The sequence below is a fragment of the Ascaphus truei genome, chromosome 11, assembly GCF_040206685.1.
Source record: "Ascaphus truei isolate aAscTru1 chromosome 11, aAscTru1.hap1, whole genome shotgun sequence".
NCBI lineage: Eukaryota > Metazoa > Chordata > Amphibia > Anura > Ascaphidae > Ascaphus > Ascaphus truei.
Window position 1 is genome coordinate 44,623,463 of NC_134493.1, and position 19,360 is coordinate 44,642,822.

Consider the following 19,360-nt stretch of genomic DNA (forward strand, 5'->3'; position numbering starts at 1 on the left):
TTGTAAGGAGAGTTGGGTCTTACAGAGAGGTATTGAGAAACAGGACAAGCTTTGCAAACTTAATTCTTTCATATTCCCGCTCCTATCCAATGGGAGTTCTTAGGTTTATAGTCGCATAGAAATATACCCTTTAGCAAAGAGGCCAAATAGGTTTGTTTCAAACTAGGAAGGGCTAGCATTGGACATGATTAAATAGTTCCATATTCCAGAAGGATTGTTATCCACTTATGATGAGAGCACATAGCTTGTATACATTTAAAAAGTACCTTAGAAATGTCAACTACTAAGTAAGTTGTACGGATCAGATCCTTTTTGGACTCGGTTCTCTATTCCATTAGTTCTACTCTCACCCAGTTTCTCCATGGTTGACAGAAAAGTGAATGACCGGAAAACGCAGTTAGTCGCGTCTGAGCTGGTTATATCTGCAGACCGTTTCATCTTACTTTGGATTGTACAATGCCTGTAGCCTTCTAATTTACAAAATAATGCACAATTCAGTGCATCATGCTCAGCAGAAAAATGCCGATTATTGGTCTCTCAGATTAAAAAAAAAGTATGAGAAATCTAACCATTTATTTTAAGATTCAGTGGAATAGCAAGTGGTGGATTCTGAAATCCTGCTGAAAGGGAATTTACTTGATTACTTCTAGTTCACAAGCAATTCCTAGTGATATTTTTCTGAACATTTTATAATAGCGCTTTGATTGCTGTACCTTTGCCAAAAAGGTTCTCTTTTGGGAGGAATGCGGGAGGGGGGGGGGGGGGGGCAAGGTAGGGCCTATATGAAAAGCAGTAAGACCCACACAGCCATATTTTAAAAAGTGCCTGGTTATGCACAAAAGGACACTGCATAAAAACACAATATTAAACTTATTTTACTCAAGAGGCACACACGGCAACCCAGTAATAAATATATACACAAGAGAACAAAGGCTTTTTTTGCAGTATAATATATAAGGAGACTCGTTGCAATAATCATCGATAGAAATATTAATCTTTAATTGGATGTCTGTCATGTTGCTTAAGCAAACAATATTCTGAGTTCCACTTCACCAAAACCCTGATAGAAACAGTCATATTTCCAGATTAAGAAATACCATTGTAGTCTGACTTGATAAATAAAACACAAGTGATAGCTATAAGTTATGATCCATTCTTCTACGAAGGACCAAGAACATGTCCTGTCACACTAACAGGTACAGGGTCTTGAATCGGCATCACAGATCAGCAACAAACGGAGTGGTCTCCAAATTCCCAGTCGCTGCCATAGATTTCTTTCCAGAAACAAACTTTTTTGCAGCCTGGAAAGCAAAGAACAAAGTAAAGTCTTAACATTTGTAGTAATATTTTATAACTCCAGTGTAGACTTTACAACCCCCAAATTCTTCACCATCCAAATAAAATATTCAGTCGAACCCCTTCACATCCTGATAATGTCATTGCAAGCCCCCTAGTGCTGGAAGGTGTTACTATAATTGAGATAATATACATGAAATTGAAAAAAAATAAAATTGGAAGTCATTTCTAGTACAGCATTTCCTGATGCGTAGTCCCAGATTAACTAAATTGCGCCAAGACTAAAAGCAGTTTATAGCCCATACTGTTGAACGAAGGCCTAGCACAGTATGTTAGTATACTAGTTAGTATACTTAGTAATACTAACTCCAAATCAAATAATGTAGGCTTGAAGGCAAGTCGACTTTCCTAATATTTTTTTTTATTCCAGAATCTTTATTTAGAACATTTACGTAGCATCCTTATCCAGGGTGCTGTACATTAGTTAGTACAGACACAATCTATGATTTTGGTGCCTGAGGCACAGGGAGATAAAGTGACTTGCCCATCAGGAATTGAACCGGGCTCCCTTGATTCAAATGCAGTATCATTGTTTTTAAGAGTCCGTGTCTTTACTCACTGAGCCACTGCTTTTCCAGTGTTTTTCAAATCAGGGTTCCTAGGAATCCTTGGGTTCCCCGGGCGTCCCTAAAGGGTTCCCTGCAATTTTCTGGTCATTTGAAAATTGTACCAAATACAAAAGAATTTACAAAGCATCTGATCACAGAGTTGCTATTAGAGTTTGTTGGGGGTTCCTCAGAATTTCACTTGGGGTCCCTCAACCAAAAAAAGTTGGAAACCACCGATAAACATTGACAAACTAAACCCTGGTGAATTTAAAGTGCACATTTGCAAACATTCAGTCAAGTGATCATTTAAGTATGGTTTTTGTTCATTACTTACAATATATTTTATTTGAAAAAAAGGGTGCGTGCGTGCCGAGCACGTGCATTTTAAGTGAAACTTCTTTGTCTTTTGTTACTGTGTGTGTGACTGTGTGTGTTTGGGGACCGCACCGTAGTAGCGTGACGTCACTTCCGTCATGGAATTCTGTTACAACACAAGGGATTTTTTCCTATCAAAACTCTAAGTGCCAGCAAAGAAGTTTCACTTCAAAAAAGTATTATTTAAAACACCTTTCTGTTTGTACTAGAGACATTTTTACTTACATTTACAACATCAGCACTGGTCACAGAGTCGATCTGTAGAATTGCATCACTCGGCGATGTATAAGTTCCAGATGCCAGAGCCTGGGAGCCAATTTCACACAGCAATCCAAGTGAACTTTCCACCGACATCAAATATTGTGATTTCAGCTGGTTCCTAGGATTATATAAATCAAATGCTAATAACCAAACGGACAAAACAAACAGTCTTTCACATGCACAAACCAAAGCTTTGCAATCTGAACACAATTTTAAAAAGTGCTCATAAATTCTACTTGCTGTCAAGTGCCTCTTCAACTACAGCATACATACTACCGTACCGCCATTTTCCAGTCTGCAATACTTTTTATTGGACCAACGTAAGATTCTCGGAAGGGGGGGGGGGGGGGGGGGAGTGACACGCAACTTAAGTTACATATTAGGTGGATTTTGGAATCTTTTTACTTTTCCATGAGCTGTGCCAGATGCATTTAAGGTTTATGAGGACTGTTTACGAGATCCTTTGAAAGCTGCGTTTCCATAAACCACAGCCATAGGGACAACTGTGCATTAAAGGGACCAGTAATCATTTTTTTAAATGGCATACGTTGTTCTTGAAGAATCCTCTGTGTTATTAAAGCTTATGTAAATGGACAGTGTAAAGCGTCCATATTGTGCAATAAAAGCATATGCACATACATACCCAAGTGATACTAGAACAGTCTCCTTTAAACATCAGAAGCAAGTTGTCATTAAATTATTTCTGATATGACTCAGTCGTTTGTAATAGATGCTTATCTGAATTGTAAAAAATAAACAAACTGGGCAACAAATAGAATGCAAGGGTTTAAAAGGGCTACTGCGCTGAAAAATCCAGCGCCTCAGCACGCCTGCGGACGCTCGCGTGAGCCCCCTCTCAAGGCATCCTTGTTGAGGATGCAGGGGCTCAGCGCGGAGCATCCGCACGGCTCAGCACGGCCTGTCCTTCTATGGACTCGGCATAAGGGTCCCGCTGCCCATAAGAAGTCACAATGTATGACGTCACCGCTTCCAATTGGCTTGCCTACACACGGAACCTTTAAACCTCCATATTGCGTGCACAGCCAGGGCTGAAATTGGCATGGCCTACTGAGGTACAGTATCTCAGGAAGTGCCTGGAGCTGAAATGAACAGGGGTTCAGCTTCAGAGACCCACAGCTTCCCACCTAATACAAAATAAATAACCCAAGTGGAAATGCACTTGTGAAGAGAGAGAACTCAACCCGCTCCCCAAATATATTTCCAACACCTTCCTCCCAATATTCAAAGAGTAGTTAGGTTCTAGTGAATTTAAAAATCAGGGAGAGTAGTTTCAAACAAGATGTAGAAGTAATTACATCTGTCCCTCAGCACTCCAGATAAATCAGAAAATATTCAGTGGGGAACTTAAAGATAGAGAGGGAGCGCTGGGAAGAAGTATACATTATATTGAGAAAGAGCACAAGAAGGGTGAAAAGGGGAGGTACGGATTATAAAATTGCTGTTAATATGCTTTAACTGTGCCAATAAGCAAACTATGTCCTTATGGACATTCCTAGTAACTATTTACTACTCGGAAGTGGGACATGTTTGATTTAAAGGGCAATTCACAAATGTAGTTGATCTACACTCACAATTGTAAAGACAATATATACATGTAAAAGCAATTTAGGCGAATGTATTATGTTGTCTGTTTACATGATATGCATCTTCAAGGAAAAGGATGGGAAAGAAGCTGCTTTAGTTATGTAACCCCCCTCCTATCTGGGGAGTTACTAGGCCCAATCGGTGTGGGGAGTACTAGCCACTCCCCTTTTCCTATGTGGTACTGCGGACAGAAAAGTGACCGTTGCCTCAGACCTCCGGAGGAGCAGCCGAGGAGAGGACTCACTGTAAATATGTTAAATAGGTTCAGTTCAGGATAAGGTAGTGGTAAGTGTAGATAGGTAAGAATATATTAATAGGTGTAACATTAGGCCGGTAAATAGATACAGATACAGTTTAAGAGTATTGTAAAAAGAGTTAAATAGAGTAGCAAGGATAGCATTAAAGGTAAACTGTGTTATTCATTGTAAGAGTCAGATGTTAGGTTAATATATCCTGATGGGGATTATAAGTAGACAGAGCACATAGTTACGGTTATTGGGATATTAAGTACTTTGGGGAGGTTGGCAGTCTTAACTATAGAGATATGATAGCAATCGAGTAATAGGTATAATATTGGGGTAGATAAGAGAGTTAGTCAGATTAAAAGATGGGTAAGTGCTTCAGGTGTACTGGGTACAGAGTATACCTCAGGCACAGTTAACAACAGCGGGGTCCCCTGAACAGGGATACCGTATGTTCTATTAAAAGTATATACCTGGTAACATAGGACAGGATAGTTACACCAGTAACAAGATAGCAGTATACCTGGTAACCTAGGACAGGGTAGTAGCAGTCATTTTAAGATCTACGTATACCGGTAACTAGGACAGGATAGTATCAGTTTATAATAAGAGAATATTATAACTGATAAGGTATAGAATAGTCAGTTAGGCTAAAACGACCGCCTTCCTGGTCACTTGAACAAGTATTAGTCAGGAAGTAACACAGTGTGGGATGCTCCATACATGCATCCGTTACACACTCTTAGTAAGGTAGTAATAGATATGTATACTACGGAGTATGCAATGAAATAAGTAATAAAAAACTGGTTAAGGTTATTAAGTATGAGCCTCCTCAGCCTTTGTTAGTGGAAGTAAAGCTGTGCTGTTTTATTTGAACAATAAACTTCATTTTTATATAAAACTACTAAACTCCTGGCGACCTTCCTTCACCATCTGAAAATACATCTGAGAAAGCCACGCCCAGTCACCAGAAACAACCGCTGGATTTGAGGTATGAACCCTGAGAGACCAATATTTATCATGGGGCTACGGCCCCGCTGCACGCGCTCCTGCGAGGCTGGCGGTGCGTGCTGCCGAGTTCCCCGGTCTGCAGTGAGCCGCAGGGGGAAACACAGGGGGTCGTGACGGGCGCGCGGCCATGACGTCACCCGGCAGGTTCGCCCTCATTGGCTGAACTGCCGGGGAGCGTGGCCTAGCGCTCCGTCGCCCGTGTACATCTCAATTTTCAGGTCTGGAAGAAAAAGAAAAAAAAAACACCTCGCCGCACAGCGGCCCCGGCCCCATTGAGAGGCGGCTCTTGTCCCCGCAGCAGTAGCCAGTGGGGACCAGGCCTAAAGCTGTACACTCCCTTGGAGCTTGGCAGTGAGTGGTTACAATTAGTACAGCAAACTTACTTTATATTTTGAATTCTCTATAATGCTATTCAGTTCAACTTTGTAAAACAAACCGTTATTTATCATGTTCTTTTTGTAATCGTGTCAAGCTTGGAAACTGCCCATATTTCAATATGCATTAGATTAAAATACCATAATTTGTAAAATACAGGTAATTTGCTGAAATGTCTATTTTTTCCCCAAAGGAAACTGTCAAGCCACAAAAATATTTAAATTTGTATCACTTTTAGTGACTGAAGACATTTTCAGGCAAACAGTAATACCGAAGCATAAAACCTAGTAATCCTCCATTTAAATGCCAGTTAACAATAGTATTTACAAGTTCATTGTGCGCTGTACGTCATAACAGAACTAACTCACTTGGCTCGTGTAACATCGGCTTCGGTGACACTGCCCTGTGTAATGGTCTTCACCTGGTTAACAGCAGCCTTAATAACCTAAAAGGAATATGTAGATTGTTAATACAAGGGCTAAACCAATGTTAATTTAAAAATGCCAATTCTCTCCCGTCCCCCCCCCCCCGATTCGAACCTGCGGGTCTCATTTGGCTAAACCATACAATGTTTAGCTCGGTGGCTCCCAGTTCTCTTGATGTGAAGAAGGAAACTCATGAAATAAGAGTCACTGGTGCACAGACAAATAAAATCTATGTTACGCGTATGAAATAAAGCTAGAGCGCACTTGCGTGGACATTACAATACAAGGGTATTTAATAAACATTGTTGACGTTTCGGTACCAACCTGGGTCTCAAGACGTCGACCATTTTTATTAAATGCAGTTGTACAAGTCCACGAGAGTGCGTGGTACCTTAATATCCTATTGCTCCCAACTCTATCACCAGTGTTACTTCCTGGCCACTTAAAAACATCCAGTAGCATTGGGGAGCAGGTGGGGGGTGCGATGTTGCTTGGGTCTATTGGTGGGCAAGATGTGGCAGCCATTTTGATTTCCCCAATGGGGAGGGAAACACTCAAATAAAACCATGTACAATGGGGGAAAAAAAAAAAGCCCGGATAGGTGTGACTGCTGCTTTAAGGGCTGCCCCCAATGAAGCCCCAAAGGCAGGAGGGTCAGGGAGGTGAAAACATGCTTCTGAAATAAGAACGGATCTTTAAAATAAATAAATAATAATAATAATAAAAAAGCAACTACACTGAAAACTCAATCCCAATTAAATATTTAAATCCATTGCTGTTTGATATAAAATATAAGCGGGGATATCTTACATCTCCAGCTGCTGCTGCCTGAGAAATGGTGTAGATTCCAAAAAGACCAGAATCAGAGTAATTGACATTGAAGGCTGAAACCTGAGGGTACAGAGGGGTCTATTATAACACAGAAAAAGAACAAATGACTAATCCAGGTATAGTGCATATTATATAACATATTATTAAAAGGTAGTTAAACGAGACAAAATTAATCTAGATTGTGCCCATCATGTTCCCCAAATATATGACCGTTTAAAAAACAAGTTAAGAAATTCAGATAGAAATAGTTCAGACTTACATCAAATGGCTGATTAGTTAACTTGGCCACAGCCTGGGACAGTTTGCAGCTAGCATTGCTTCCCCTCTTAATGTATGGTCCTGCACCTAGGATGTGCTGAAGGACACTAAATGCATTCGCTTCAGCACTCCCAGCAGAAGCCGCCTCAGCAACCACAGCTGCATGAACAAGGCCATCGCCATTCTGCTCTCGGATCTCAGCTGGAGAAGGGAGAAGACAAAAACACTTAGGAGCTTATCCTATACCAGGGATGGCCAACTTCAGTCCTCAAGGGCCACAAACGGGACTGGTTTTCAGGATATCCTTGCATCAGCAACCAGGTGCTCAATCAGTGGCTCAGCCGAAGCACGGATATGCTGAAAACCGGATCTGTTGGTGGCCCTTGAGGACTGGAATTGGCCACCCTTGTATATATTCCAAAAAGGCCATATTTAGCATGGACGTCGATGGACAAGTTCGGAAGAAAAACGACCCTATTGGCCACTTTGGATCATACAGGATAAGACCCGTAGGAACAGAAACAATTAATACCAAGGTGCTCTGGAGCAAGGTTATAGTAGTGCTATTTAATCAATGAGGTGATTTATTGCCAACGTGATTATTACTGTGTGTCTATAGCATTACTATATATTCTTCCAAAAAGACACCCACATATGCAAATCAAATCTTGATACTTAGCACAACTTTGGTCAATATTCCCACAGGTCTGGAAGACCTCATGGTCCTACATAACACCCCCCCCAAAAAATAGTAACGATATGATTGGATTCTGCATGTGTCAAGTTTGTCTCCTTTCGGTTTTTATGAGATCTGTATCGGATTCACCCTTTTTGTTATTCACATCACTCTGTATGACTTTTTTTTGTTCCCAATGTTATTATCGAAGATCATAAAAAGGAGAACATATATAAAAATATTTTTTTTTAAAGAAACTTGGACAACATCCAAAAGATCTTTCTGCCAAATGCATGCACATGAATTTCAGCCATAATGCTTGAGTCAATACATTTTCTAACAATGTTCTATTCAATCACTCTGCAGCATATTATTCTGTATACGCAAGTTTACCATATTCAACGTTGTATTACAAAACAAAGAACCTTTACATTGCCAGACCTGCACCACTGCTACTTGCTGCAACAATCCCTTCCTCTGTGTGTTTATTATGCCTAGATAAAACTATTTGAATGAAGGAGAACCCTCGTGTACCTCCACGGTACTGTGCTTTTACACCAGCAGAACCGGCACCACTGCGGATATTCAGGAATTGCTCTCCGACTTGTTTAAGGACAGAATGGCTTACTCCTGAAATGTAAACATATTGCAGTTAGTGCTTTAATAAACATATAAAGCGATACATAGGTAAAAAAAATAAATATATATAAATGTTTTCGCTAACAGTGGTGCAATCAGGTAGGTGTTTTTTCGTTTTTTTTTTAAACATGGGCACACTCAGTGCCTTAAAAAAAAAACGTAAAAAAATAACACACCATTGTGAAAAATTATTTTTGTATAACTTTTTTTTTTTTAAGGTATTTGTAATTTTATACAAACCTAATCCAACCAATGCCATTCTTGCGCTTGTGAAATGGTTCTGTACAAACTGTTGCAACTGAAAAAGGAAAAGCCCAATTAACATTATTTTCAGTGTTCTTGTGAAGATACAATATTATGAACGCTGCATTTTTGGCCATGCTGTAAGAAACGGCCAATATCAAAACTATGCACCATACTCAAACTCAACCCTTACGTGTACAGTTGTAGTTGCTTGTGTATAGGGTTTGCAGGAACACTATTATGCTTCATTGAATTACACTGCACTTCTGTGTTACTCATTACCCATCACAAAGAAACTTATTTTATCCTAACAGATTATAATCACATTTGTACCTCATCACATGTAACTTTTCCAATTCTGTAATCAGGACAGTACAAGGAGTTAGCGAGTGTGTTACGATAAGATGCAGCATGGAGATTCTCAAGGACACCTGTTAGAGGGAAAAAAAAAATTAAAAAAAAAAATGTACATATAATTTTTTCAGAACGTGTAAACTAATTTTTTATTTCCCCGAATTTAAAATCTATTTTGTACAGAATGTACATACCGATTAAATATTAATGTTAACGAATCCCTCGCTTCATAATCAGTTTTATATGTACACATCCATTTTATACAGTATGTACAGTAGTGCGTAAAGGTGCCGACTCTGAGAACGACACCGAGTTGGAATCAGGGGAGCCTGGTTCAATTCCCGGTGTCCACTCCTTGTGACCTTGGCCAAGCCACTTTATCTCCCTGTGCCTCAGGCACCAAACATATTGTAAGCTCATCTGGGCAGGAACGGTGTAAAAAATTCCTATGTGATGTGCATTTGTAATTGTGAAGCTACATGAGTCCCACTGGGAGAAAAGCGCTATATGAAAAAGTTGTTTATACATAATTAAACATTTTCCCCCACTAATCATTCGAAGTGTAATGTCGCGATTATAGTTGCGGCATGCGCGTGAAACATGCAGTAGGCTGGAGGCGATCGGGCCTTGTGGCTGTGATGTCACGTGAGCGGTTTGCCCTCATTGGCTGAACCGTTCACATGACGCGGCCGTCGCACGAAAAAACAAAACGATTTAAATTGTATTTTGAAAAATCGCGCATACTATGGCCTGTTTCAGAGGTACGGCGTTTTGTTCGCGGCACACGCACGGCCACTATAATCGCGGCCTAAGACTCAGTAAAGAAAATGTTCTGCTACAAAACCACTAGAAAGGTTGGGACAGTTTACACCTGAAGATAATGCAGAACTCACCAACTTGTGGATTTTGATAGGCAAAAGCTTTATCAACCTTTACTTTTGCCTGAAGCTCAGCCACCTCCCAGCGTCTGAATTCTGGGGCTGTAGTCACGTTAATGAGGTATTCCATGACATTGTCTCTGCAGCAACAAATACAAATATATTCACTTTAGGATTGTATATTACTATTGGGGGAGGGAAGTGTCATTTTATTCTCCAACTTTCACCTCCTTAATACAGCAATGTTGTATATTCCAATACAGATGCAGTGTTTGTAAAAATGCAAATAACGCGCAACATTCAGTTGTCTGTAATATACAGCGACCACGAGTTGGATCCAGGTTTGTCCTGTGCAAGGATCCGTAGTCACTCATGAAGCAGTCCCCCCCAAGACTTCTCTCACTATTAGGAATCAGGAGATACGCTATCCTCTACTGGCCAGCAGGACTGCCACTTGAAGCAGATAAGATTTAGTTCTATTTTATATTTAGCATTTTCTAATTTTGTGTTTTTATGACATTGAATAAACTGTTTCACCTTTAGTACAGTAAGTGTATTGGATTTTGCGATACAGAAACAGGGCGCTCACAAATGAAGCAAAATAACATTAGTAATACTGGGTACAAACCGTCCAAAACAGTTAAATGAAGAAGCAAAAATGGACAGGCACATCAATGCAAAAAAGGGCGGTGTAAGGCTGCGGCCAGGGTGGGAGAGTGCTCGCTGCCTCTCGAGCACTGTGACATCAGGCACGGCCATTACGTCACGGAGCTGGTTCGCCCTCATTGGGCGAGCCGCTCATGTGACGCATCAGCGAGCAGCCAAATCAAATTTGGTCGTCTCACAAATCAGGTAAGCGCCGTGCATGCGCGGGCGCTCGCTCACGCTGGCCACACACATTGCAGCAATGTGTTTCATCACGGCCAAAGCGAGCACTCGCTCAGCGCCACCCTGGACAAGGCCTAAGAGATGTGTGTAGAGGTTCATATAATGGAGTCCGATTAAGGTGAAATTATATATCTTGGCTTTATTGAGCCTGTTCCTTTATCCAGGTAAAACATAAATTAAAAAAAAATATATATAACAAACCCCTATCCCTTTGTAAGGGCTAACTTACTTCCCCAGACCCTATCTGCCGGACTGGAGGGATATTCCCATTACTAGCCTATAACCCCAAAGTCTCAGGAGGTACCGTAAGCAGGTGGCCCTCCATGTCAGGCTCTGGCAGGTTCCTGTGTCCTCTGTGTCCAGGAAATATAGGTCTCTGGGTGTTTTGATCTCAGCACACTTTGTGCTCAAGACAGTGTCTGTGTGCAGGCTTCTCTACTTTCCTTCTTTTAGCCCAAATGTGAGCTAAGGAATCCGTCTCCTGTGTCTTACATGAGGCTTTTTACAGAGCGCTCATTAGTCCAGGTGGAGACTAGTTAATTGAGTGTCTGCGATTAACTCTCTCTGCTGGATTCTCAGAGCTCTGAGGATGCTTTATTTAAACAGGAATATGTCCCTGTTACATGCGGTATTTAATGATTCAACGTTTCGTCTCCTGCAAGAGCCTCACAAGAGCTCGAGAAAGGCTCTTGCAGGAGCCACAACTTTGAGTCATTAAATACTACCCTTTTTTACATTGGAGTGCCTGTCCCTAAACACACACACACACACACACACACACACACACACACACACACACACACACACACACACACACACACACACACACACACACACACACACACACACACACACACACACACACACACACAATTAACAGTTAGTACAATTATTACTTTTTACATTATTCCACCAAAAATGGCATCAGGGCTTAGACAAATAATTTAGTCTGCAAGGAAGGCGGCGATAGGAGTGGAAGTGCAAACACAGAAAAAAGTAAAATAAAGGGAAAGACTGGGTTTGAAAGCATGCAAGTGCCAGAAATGGAAGTGGCAGTGGGCTGGACATATTGTAAGAAGAAATGACCATCGGTAGAAAAACATGGTACTCTACTGGATTCCAAGGGATATCACATAACCAAGACAACGACCAAGATGGGAGGATGAAATCAGAAAATGTGTTGGAGCAACAAGGAGGCTGGCAACCACAGCACCTGGGAGATTATTGGACAGGCCTTTACCCAGCAGTGGGTTAAGGGCTGAAGATCATAGATCTATTTGATTTACCCTTGTAAGAAAAAATAAAATTTAAACACTGAAAAAGATATAGCACCAGAAAAAAAAAATTAAAAAGAAGTTATTAGACTCCATGCTACAAGCCTGCAGAATACTTACACATAGTCGCGTAGGCATTCTACGGTGTACACAATATTTTCTTTTGTGGATGTCACACTGCAAAGAAGAAAGATGTTTGTATGATTAAAATAAATATTAGGACATTACAACAAACCATTTTGCACTTAAAGTTATAGTAAAACACGTTTGCCAATGGCCACCTGTACTGAATGCAATAACCACCTTAAAGCAGCATTTCAATCAAAATCCTGTTTTTTTTGTTTTTTTAACAAATCAGTTGTGTAGTATTATTGCCATATTGCGTGCCCTGGGAAGCAGGATCTTTGCTGATCGCAACGGTAATAAACGACTGCATTTATTGAGAAACCGGCAAGAGCAAATGCCCCTTTAACATTATGGAGAATTGTTACTGTCAAAATGATGACCCTCCCCCCCATTCAATCACAAACCTTAAGCCACCACCAACAGCTTCGATTCCACGGGTTATTTTGAAGGATGACGCTCCCTTGGTAGTCTACAATAAATGCGACAGTACATTAGTGACCCAGACATAATTACAGACACCAAACACACACGCGCTTTTACATGCATGTTACAGCCAACGACTTATCCCAAAATTCATGTGTGAAAATATCCTTTGCTTAAGAATATGTTGAAACTCTTATAGCCAACCATATTTAACAGATATAATGGCACACAAAGAAAAAATACTTACCAAGCTTGCTGCAAGACGTAATACATGGTTGACACCCAAATTGCTGGCACTTTCATATCTGCTGCCTGCTCTGACAAACACGCCGATCTTGGAAGCAGGGGAATAATTCTCCTGGGAAGCAATCACCAATCCGCTTGGTAATTTTGTAATCTGCAAAGTAGGGAGAATAAAAGAGTTGAAAATGAGCTATGACTCATTTTGTACTATTTCAGACAAGTAAACATATTTACATTAGCAATTAGCTTCAACTGTTAAAAGTCACGATTTCAAGAATAAATATGTTCCAAGTAAACATTTAATAGGCAATGTGTCTATGGCATGAACAGATTCTGCTCACTTTACAGATATCTAATCAGCCAATTTGAACATTTATAGAATTGTGAGGGGAGGGGGACGCGCAGGGACACACAATAGTGTAAAACCTTTAACTTACAAAAAGAACATGATAAAAAAACAGTACGTTTTACACTACTGCGGGTCCCTGCACGTCTCTTTTTTACGCTCTATGCGCCAAGGTTGTGAGCCACCTCAGGATCAGCTGCGGGACGTTCATCCATGAGATTAACCGTTTAAAAGCTTAAAATTCGTTTTTTGAACATTATCACTTTTTTTTCTTGGACTTTTATATATGTGGACACTTGATTGTTGTTAACGTATTTTTGTATAAGATCAGTGTCTCCGTGTGTGTGTTACTATTGCACTACTTAACTACTGCATTTAAGAAAGTATATTTCACTACACCTATATTGGTTTAATTACTTAGTGCAACTGTTATTTTACATTTATAGACTTGTGCATCAATTTCCCTCTACTTCTCCATAACCATTTTATACTGCTGCCATTATTCTAATAGTTTTATTTTCTCTCTGAAGATTGGCATCTTGAACTATTACAAAGTAATAACAATACATTTAAGAAAAAACATTAATTTGCAAAATGTTTTACCAGGAAGTAATACATTGAGACTTGCCTCTTTTAAAAAAAAAAGCTGCAGTTTGTGAAATCAACATTTTTAGCAACAGCGCTAAAGTTGACGTTCTGTTGCAGGGTCTAAAATATATATATTTGTGTTCATTTAAAACAGACAGAGGTTCAGTGGGTGTGCTTTATACGTGAAAATGTTAACAGTTGGAACACCGCCTTAATAGCAACAGAGATGGACAACATTTAAAATACAAAAATTCAGCGGCCAGCTACAATTGGTTAGGAGCCAAATTTTTGTTGAGCGGCAGGGTGATTAGGGATGTGCAGTGCGCGGCTGTTCTAGTCTCTCCCTCTTCCCAACTTTGGCTTCTAAAAATTCTCCACACCCCCCAGTCAGCGCTCTGTGCATCAGTCTGTAACCGCAACAGAAAAAATGAAGAGCATATGCTCTTTCAAAGAATTCACTTTTAAAAGAAAAACAACAATATTTAGTATTTATTTACAATATCAATTAAAAGCATATACTGTATCACTGTTTTAATTTTTCAATAATTAAAAAAAGTGAGTGAGGGTGTTGTCTGTGAGTAGCCGCTTAGATCAGTTAATTCATTTAATGCTTGTAATTCAGAACAGGTGATAATACTAATCTTCACCAATTAAAATCCTCCTGTCTGGAGGAAGACTTCCTCTATACAAGTAGGTGGCCAACATGCACGAAGAAAAATACCTTGTACCCAGCTGGATTGAGTAAATGAACAGACCTCATAAAATAATGTCCCAGTTTGCAGTTCTGGTAGTCTAATGTCACCGCTGGTGGTATGAGAAGTAATAAAATATCACAGCTGGGGTACAGAGTTCAGCTATTCACGGCAGGACTGCTGTTGGGTGTAAACAATTCTTCTATCCCTCCATTATGAATAAGTACCCAGTATGTAACCGGGAGGTCGCTTATAAGTGAAATATAAATCCTGTCATTTTGTACCAAACATGGATTTTGGTTGAGCTCCCAATGTGCTCTCCGCTGCTACACTCACCAACAGAGATTTATTGCTAGAAGGCAGCAGAGTTGGTACATCTCTGCTTATAAAGCGATCTCCCAATTACATACTGGGTACTTATTCATAATGGAGGGATCACATTGTTTACACCCCACAGCAGTCTTGCCATGAATAGCTGAACTCTGTACCCCAGCTGTGATATTTAATTACTTCTCATACCACCAGTGGTGACAGACTACCAGAACTACAAACTGGGACAGTATTTTAAGATGTCTGTTCATTTACTCAATCCAGCTGAGTACAAGGTATTTTTGCAGCTCTACATCCATCTACGTGCATATTAGTCACAAAAGAACTCTGAAATCACCGCTGCATTCATTCTGAAAACCTTCAGTCTACAGTACATCTGCGTTGTGCCAAAGGCACACAGCCTTTGGCGCAGCCGAAGGGTGTGGGCTATTTGCTGATGTTTGTTGGTGTTAAAATTGCTGTATTTCAAATCTTAAACTCTCCAACCCTTTAATCTCCTGCACCCAATTTTCTAACTAACGGTCCATGAAATGTCTGTGAATTGACTGTATAACCCTGTTCATTTAATGTAACCATGTACTGTATTGTTATAACTCTGTGCCCAGGACATACTTGAAAACGAGAGGTAACTCTCAAATGTATTACTTCCTGGTAACACATTTTATAAATAAATAATACTTGTATAGAGGAACTTTTCCTCAAGGCAGGACGATTTAAATTGGTGAATTACGATTATCACCTGTCAAAGTTACAAGCATTAAATTCATTGATATAAGTGGCTACTCAGACAACACCCTCACTCACTTTTCAATTGAGTAAATACAGTGAGATGGTTTTTAATTGATATTGTAAATAAATATTATTAATTGTGGTGTGCCTTTAAAGTGGTTTCTTTCAAATAGCAGATCCATGTATGCTCTTCATTTCTCTGTATCACAGTATTGCACTCATTTCCTTATCACTTATCCTTGTTTTGGACTTTAATAGATCAACCCCTTCTCTTTACCTTTTCTCTGTTTCTGTAACACACTGACATATTGACGTAATAGACACACTATTGAGTGTGTGTGTGTGTGTATTGCTCAACTCCTGCAGCTATCATTCTGTTAGGGCACATACACCTGATACACACTGTTTTGATCCTGCCTCCTCACTATAATAAAAATGCCTCCTAGTAGTTGGCATTTCTTGCATTAAGAATGTGTGCAAACTGGCAAGTGTTAAAAACGTGTTAAAATCAAAGACTTTAGCTAGGACTACATTTTATGATTGATGGTCAGAATTGAAGTATAATGGAGTCAATTGGACACCACCCACAGATCTGGCAACCAAAAAAAAAATACTTGTTCATTAAAACTGACCTCCAGCTCCTCCGGGAGAAGTCGTGCCCTTTCTGCAGCTTCAGGTCTTGGGACAGCTTTTGCAGAGTACAGTCTCCTCTGAAAAACAACATAGTTTTGTTAAACAATATGGAACATGTTACTGGACTTCAATTGTACTCTTGATTGCAATATATCATATTTTCTACATTGTCAACAGCAAAAAAAAATTTTTTTTTACAGTGTGGAGGTACAACTGGGTCCAGAGCCTCCTGGGATGTTTGCGGAGCTAGGTGCCGGGACATGTGCGGGGCCTCGGCTCTTACCTTCTCCGGCAGCATCTCATGACTCTGCAGAGCCATGATGACGGGACACCGAGGAGATGCCGCCGGAGAAGTTAAGTTAGAGGCCCTGCGCTCTCCCCCGGTAATCAGTTTAATTAGTGTGGGCCTTAAAGCGCAGGGATTGGTGCAATGATACCACCATCAAGCTGGCCCTGACTGGGCGTAAGGACAGTAAATAAAGCGCTAACTACAATATGGGCACTATATATAAATAAAGATCTACAAACGAAAAAAGGCATTAAGCATCTTCTAATAATCAGACTTGGGAGTAATAACGAAATGGCACCTCAACCAACTGCAATAGAAAGATACAGCGCAAAAAAAAATTCACACATAGTTCAAACGAATTAATAAATGTATAGAAATACGTTACATTCCATTGATGGAACACTCCAAAGATTCAGACTTTCCAAGAGTGTGTAGAAGAATATCCTAAACAGAATTTTTGGCGTGAAAAATCTCAGGGTCATGATAAACGTGGATTAGAGACTTTTCCCCCAATAATTCCTTGAGTAAGCTGTGAGATAACAGTGAAACGCGTAGGGCAAGGGTTCCCGGAGGGACTGCATACTGGACAGTACCAAAGATCACTGATAGCAGCATAAGGAGACCTTCTGAGTCTGTCTCTAGGACGTTTGGCCGCAACCTAAACGCAGCCGGGACACTTCGCCGCGATGTCCTCTCCTGTGCCCAACTGCCTGCTCAAATGTCCCGCATGGGACTGCTACACTGCCTAGACAGGCAGCTCCATCTTTAAATATTCCGCGGGACATTTAAAGTTGGCTCGTCGGAGCAGCCTGCCTAGACAGTCCTGCAAAGGACAGTTAAACATGCACTTGTCGGAGCGGCAGACCTAGCTTGGCTGGTCAGGTATACAGCTGACAAGACACCGCAGTGAAGTGTGCCGTGACGAGCTGCTATGCAGCGAAGTGTCCCGGTGGCGTTTTTGACGCGGCTAAATGGCTGCGGCGAGACATTCCATTCCGTTCGGAGTTACAAATCGAGAGGCTTTAGGAGTTCGCAGTGGAATGGCTGGCCAGAGTGCAGGATGAACACAGACGCCATACAGTAGCTATATCTGAAGGAGGCTCGGGACGACCTTTATATGTCCCAAGGTGATTTATTCACTTGTTTTGAGTGCAATGTGTGAGTTCTCATCTTTTTTTAATTGTAGTAAATGGTTTTACACTAAAGTTCTCTTTCCTTGACTTTCAAACGTTATTAGAGCACCTTTCTTTTATACGGAGGATCAGCTGTCATCCATCTGAAGAGAAGACGCTAATCTACTATTTATTGTGACCCTGAGATTTTTTTTCGCACCTCAAACTGCAATGCTCCATCGAACATATAGAAAACACAACTGAAGCAGCACGGCACTGAAAGATGCACTTTTGCAGCAATGTTTTTTTTCCCCACCAATAAACAATAGCCCCACAGAGAACGGGTAAATAATCAGGCCCAGATTCACTAAATGGAGCCAAGCGGCAGCACGTCCTAACTACTATCGCAATGAAGAGGAGGTACGTGCGCTAAGCAGCGGTGCGCAAACTGGGGGGCACGACCCCCAGCGGGAGTGCGTGCAGTTGCAGAGGTCCCCCACTCTCCCCGGCATTTAAATTAAATGCCGTGGTACAGCGCGAGGCCTCTGCAACCTCTATTTGGAGGTTCAGCCGGCTCCAGAACACGTTGCCATGGCAACGCGGCATCGTGACACGACCCTGGGGGGGGGGGGGGGGGGGTCATAGCAAAAAAAAGTTTGCGCGCCCCTGCACTAAAGCTTAGCAACCTTTTAGTGAAAGATTATACATACATATATATATACACATACATACATATATATATATATATACATATACACACATTATATATATATATATATATATATATATATATATATATATATATATATATACACACACACACACATACATACATTGATCAGCCAACAACGAACTGCTTCGTTGCCTTTAACCTTCAAGGGAGTGGGTCAAAATATAACAAGGTCTGCAGCACCCGCGACATGAAGGGTCCTGCAGCGGCACCCAGCAGTGACCTTCAGCAGGTGGCCGGAGGGGGGCAGGGCCGGACACCCAGCACCGCCCAATAACACCCTGATCCTGGCCACACACCCCTCACCCTGCAGCCGGCGGTATGTGGGGGGAGATGCGGTGTTACCGAGGGTTTAACACCGAGAGACCTGAGGGGAAGGCAAGAGGCGAACCCACCCCTCCCCTAACCCGGGGTAACCCCACGGAATGGGGGAGGAATAGCGGGGGCGGACTTACGGAAAGATACCGGGCACTGGTAACGAGCTTCATGGCGGCGCACGCTCTCTCCTTCAGCCGCTGACAGGAGGACAATATGGCGCCGGTTACCCAGCATGCACGGCGCCGCCTCTCTGTCGTTAACCCCATTCACCACCAACTCCCCCCCCCCCCCAGGAGGCGGGGCGGGAGCGTCACGTGACGTGCGGTGACTGACACCTGGGAGGCTGCGGAAAGCGTCACCAGAGCCCAGGGAAGGAAAGGGAGAGACAGCAAGCGGCATAGGAATCAAACAGATAAACAGATTAGAGATAAAAGAAATAAAATGACAGAGTAGAGGAAAAGCAATCAGTAAATAAGCAGACTGTAAACGTAATAATACAATAGACTTAATACAAAACTATAAAAAAAAACATTAACAATAGAAGTACACTGAAAGCGACTGG

General features: G+C 41.2%; 1 protein-coding gene across 1 annotated transcript; it reads right to left on the reverse strand.

Moving 5' to 3' along the window:
- Window positions 1-977: 977 nt before the first annotated feature.
- Window positions 978-19,089, reverse strand: UQCRC2 (ubiquinol-cytochrome c reductase core protein 2). Its single transcript, XM_075565983.1, has 14 exons — window positions 18,936-19,089; window positions 16,349-16,426; window positions 13,036-13,185; window positions 12,770-12,834; window positions 12,360-12,416; window positions 10,093-10,217; window positions 9,179-9,276; window positions 8,843-8,900; window positions 8,498-8,593; window positions 7,289-7,488; window positions 7,009-7,089; window positions 6,142-6,218; window positions 2,505-2,658; window positions 978-1,301 (listed from the first exon to the last, which is right to left on the reverse strand). The coding sequence occupies exons 1-14, from the start codon at window positions 19,062-19,064 to the stop codon at window positions 1,218-1,220; spliced, it is 1,452 nt and encodes a 483-aa protein (XP_075422098.1). The 5' UTR covers window positions 19,065-19,089; the 3' UTR covers window positions 978-1,217.
- Between the last annotated feature and the right edge of the window lie 271 nt (window positions 19,090-19,360).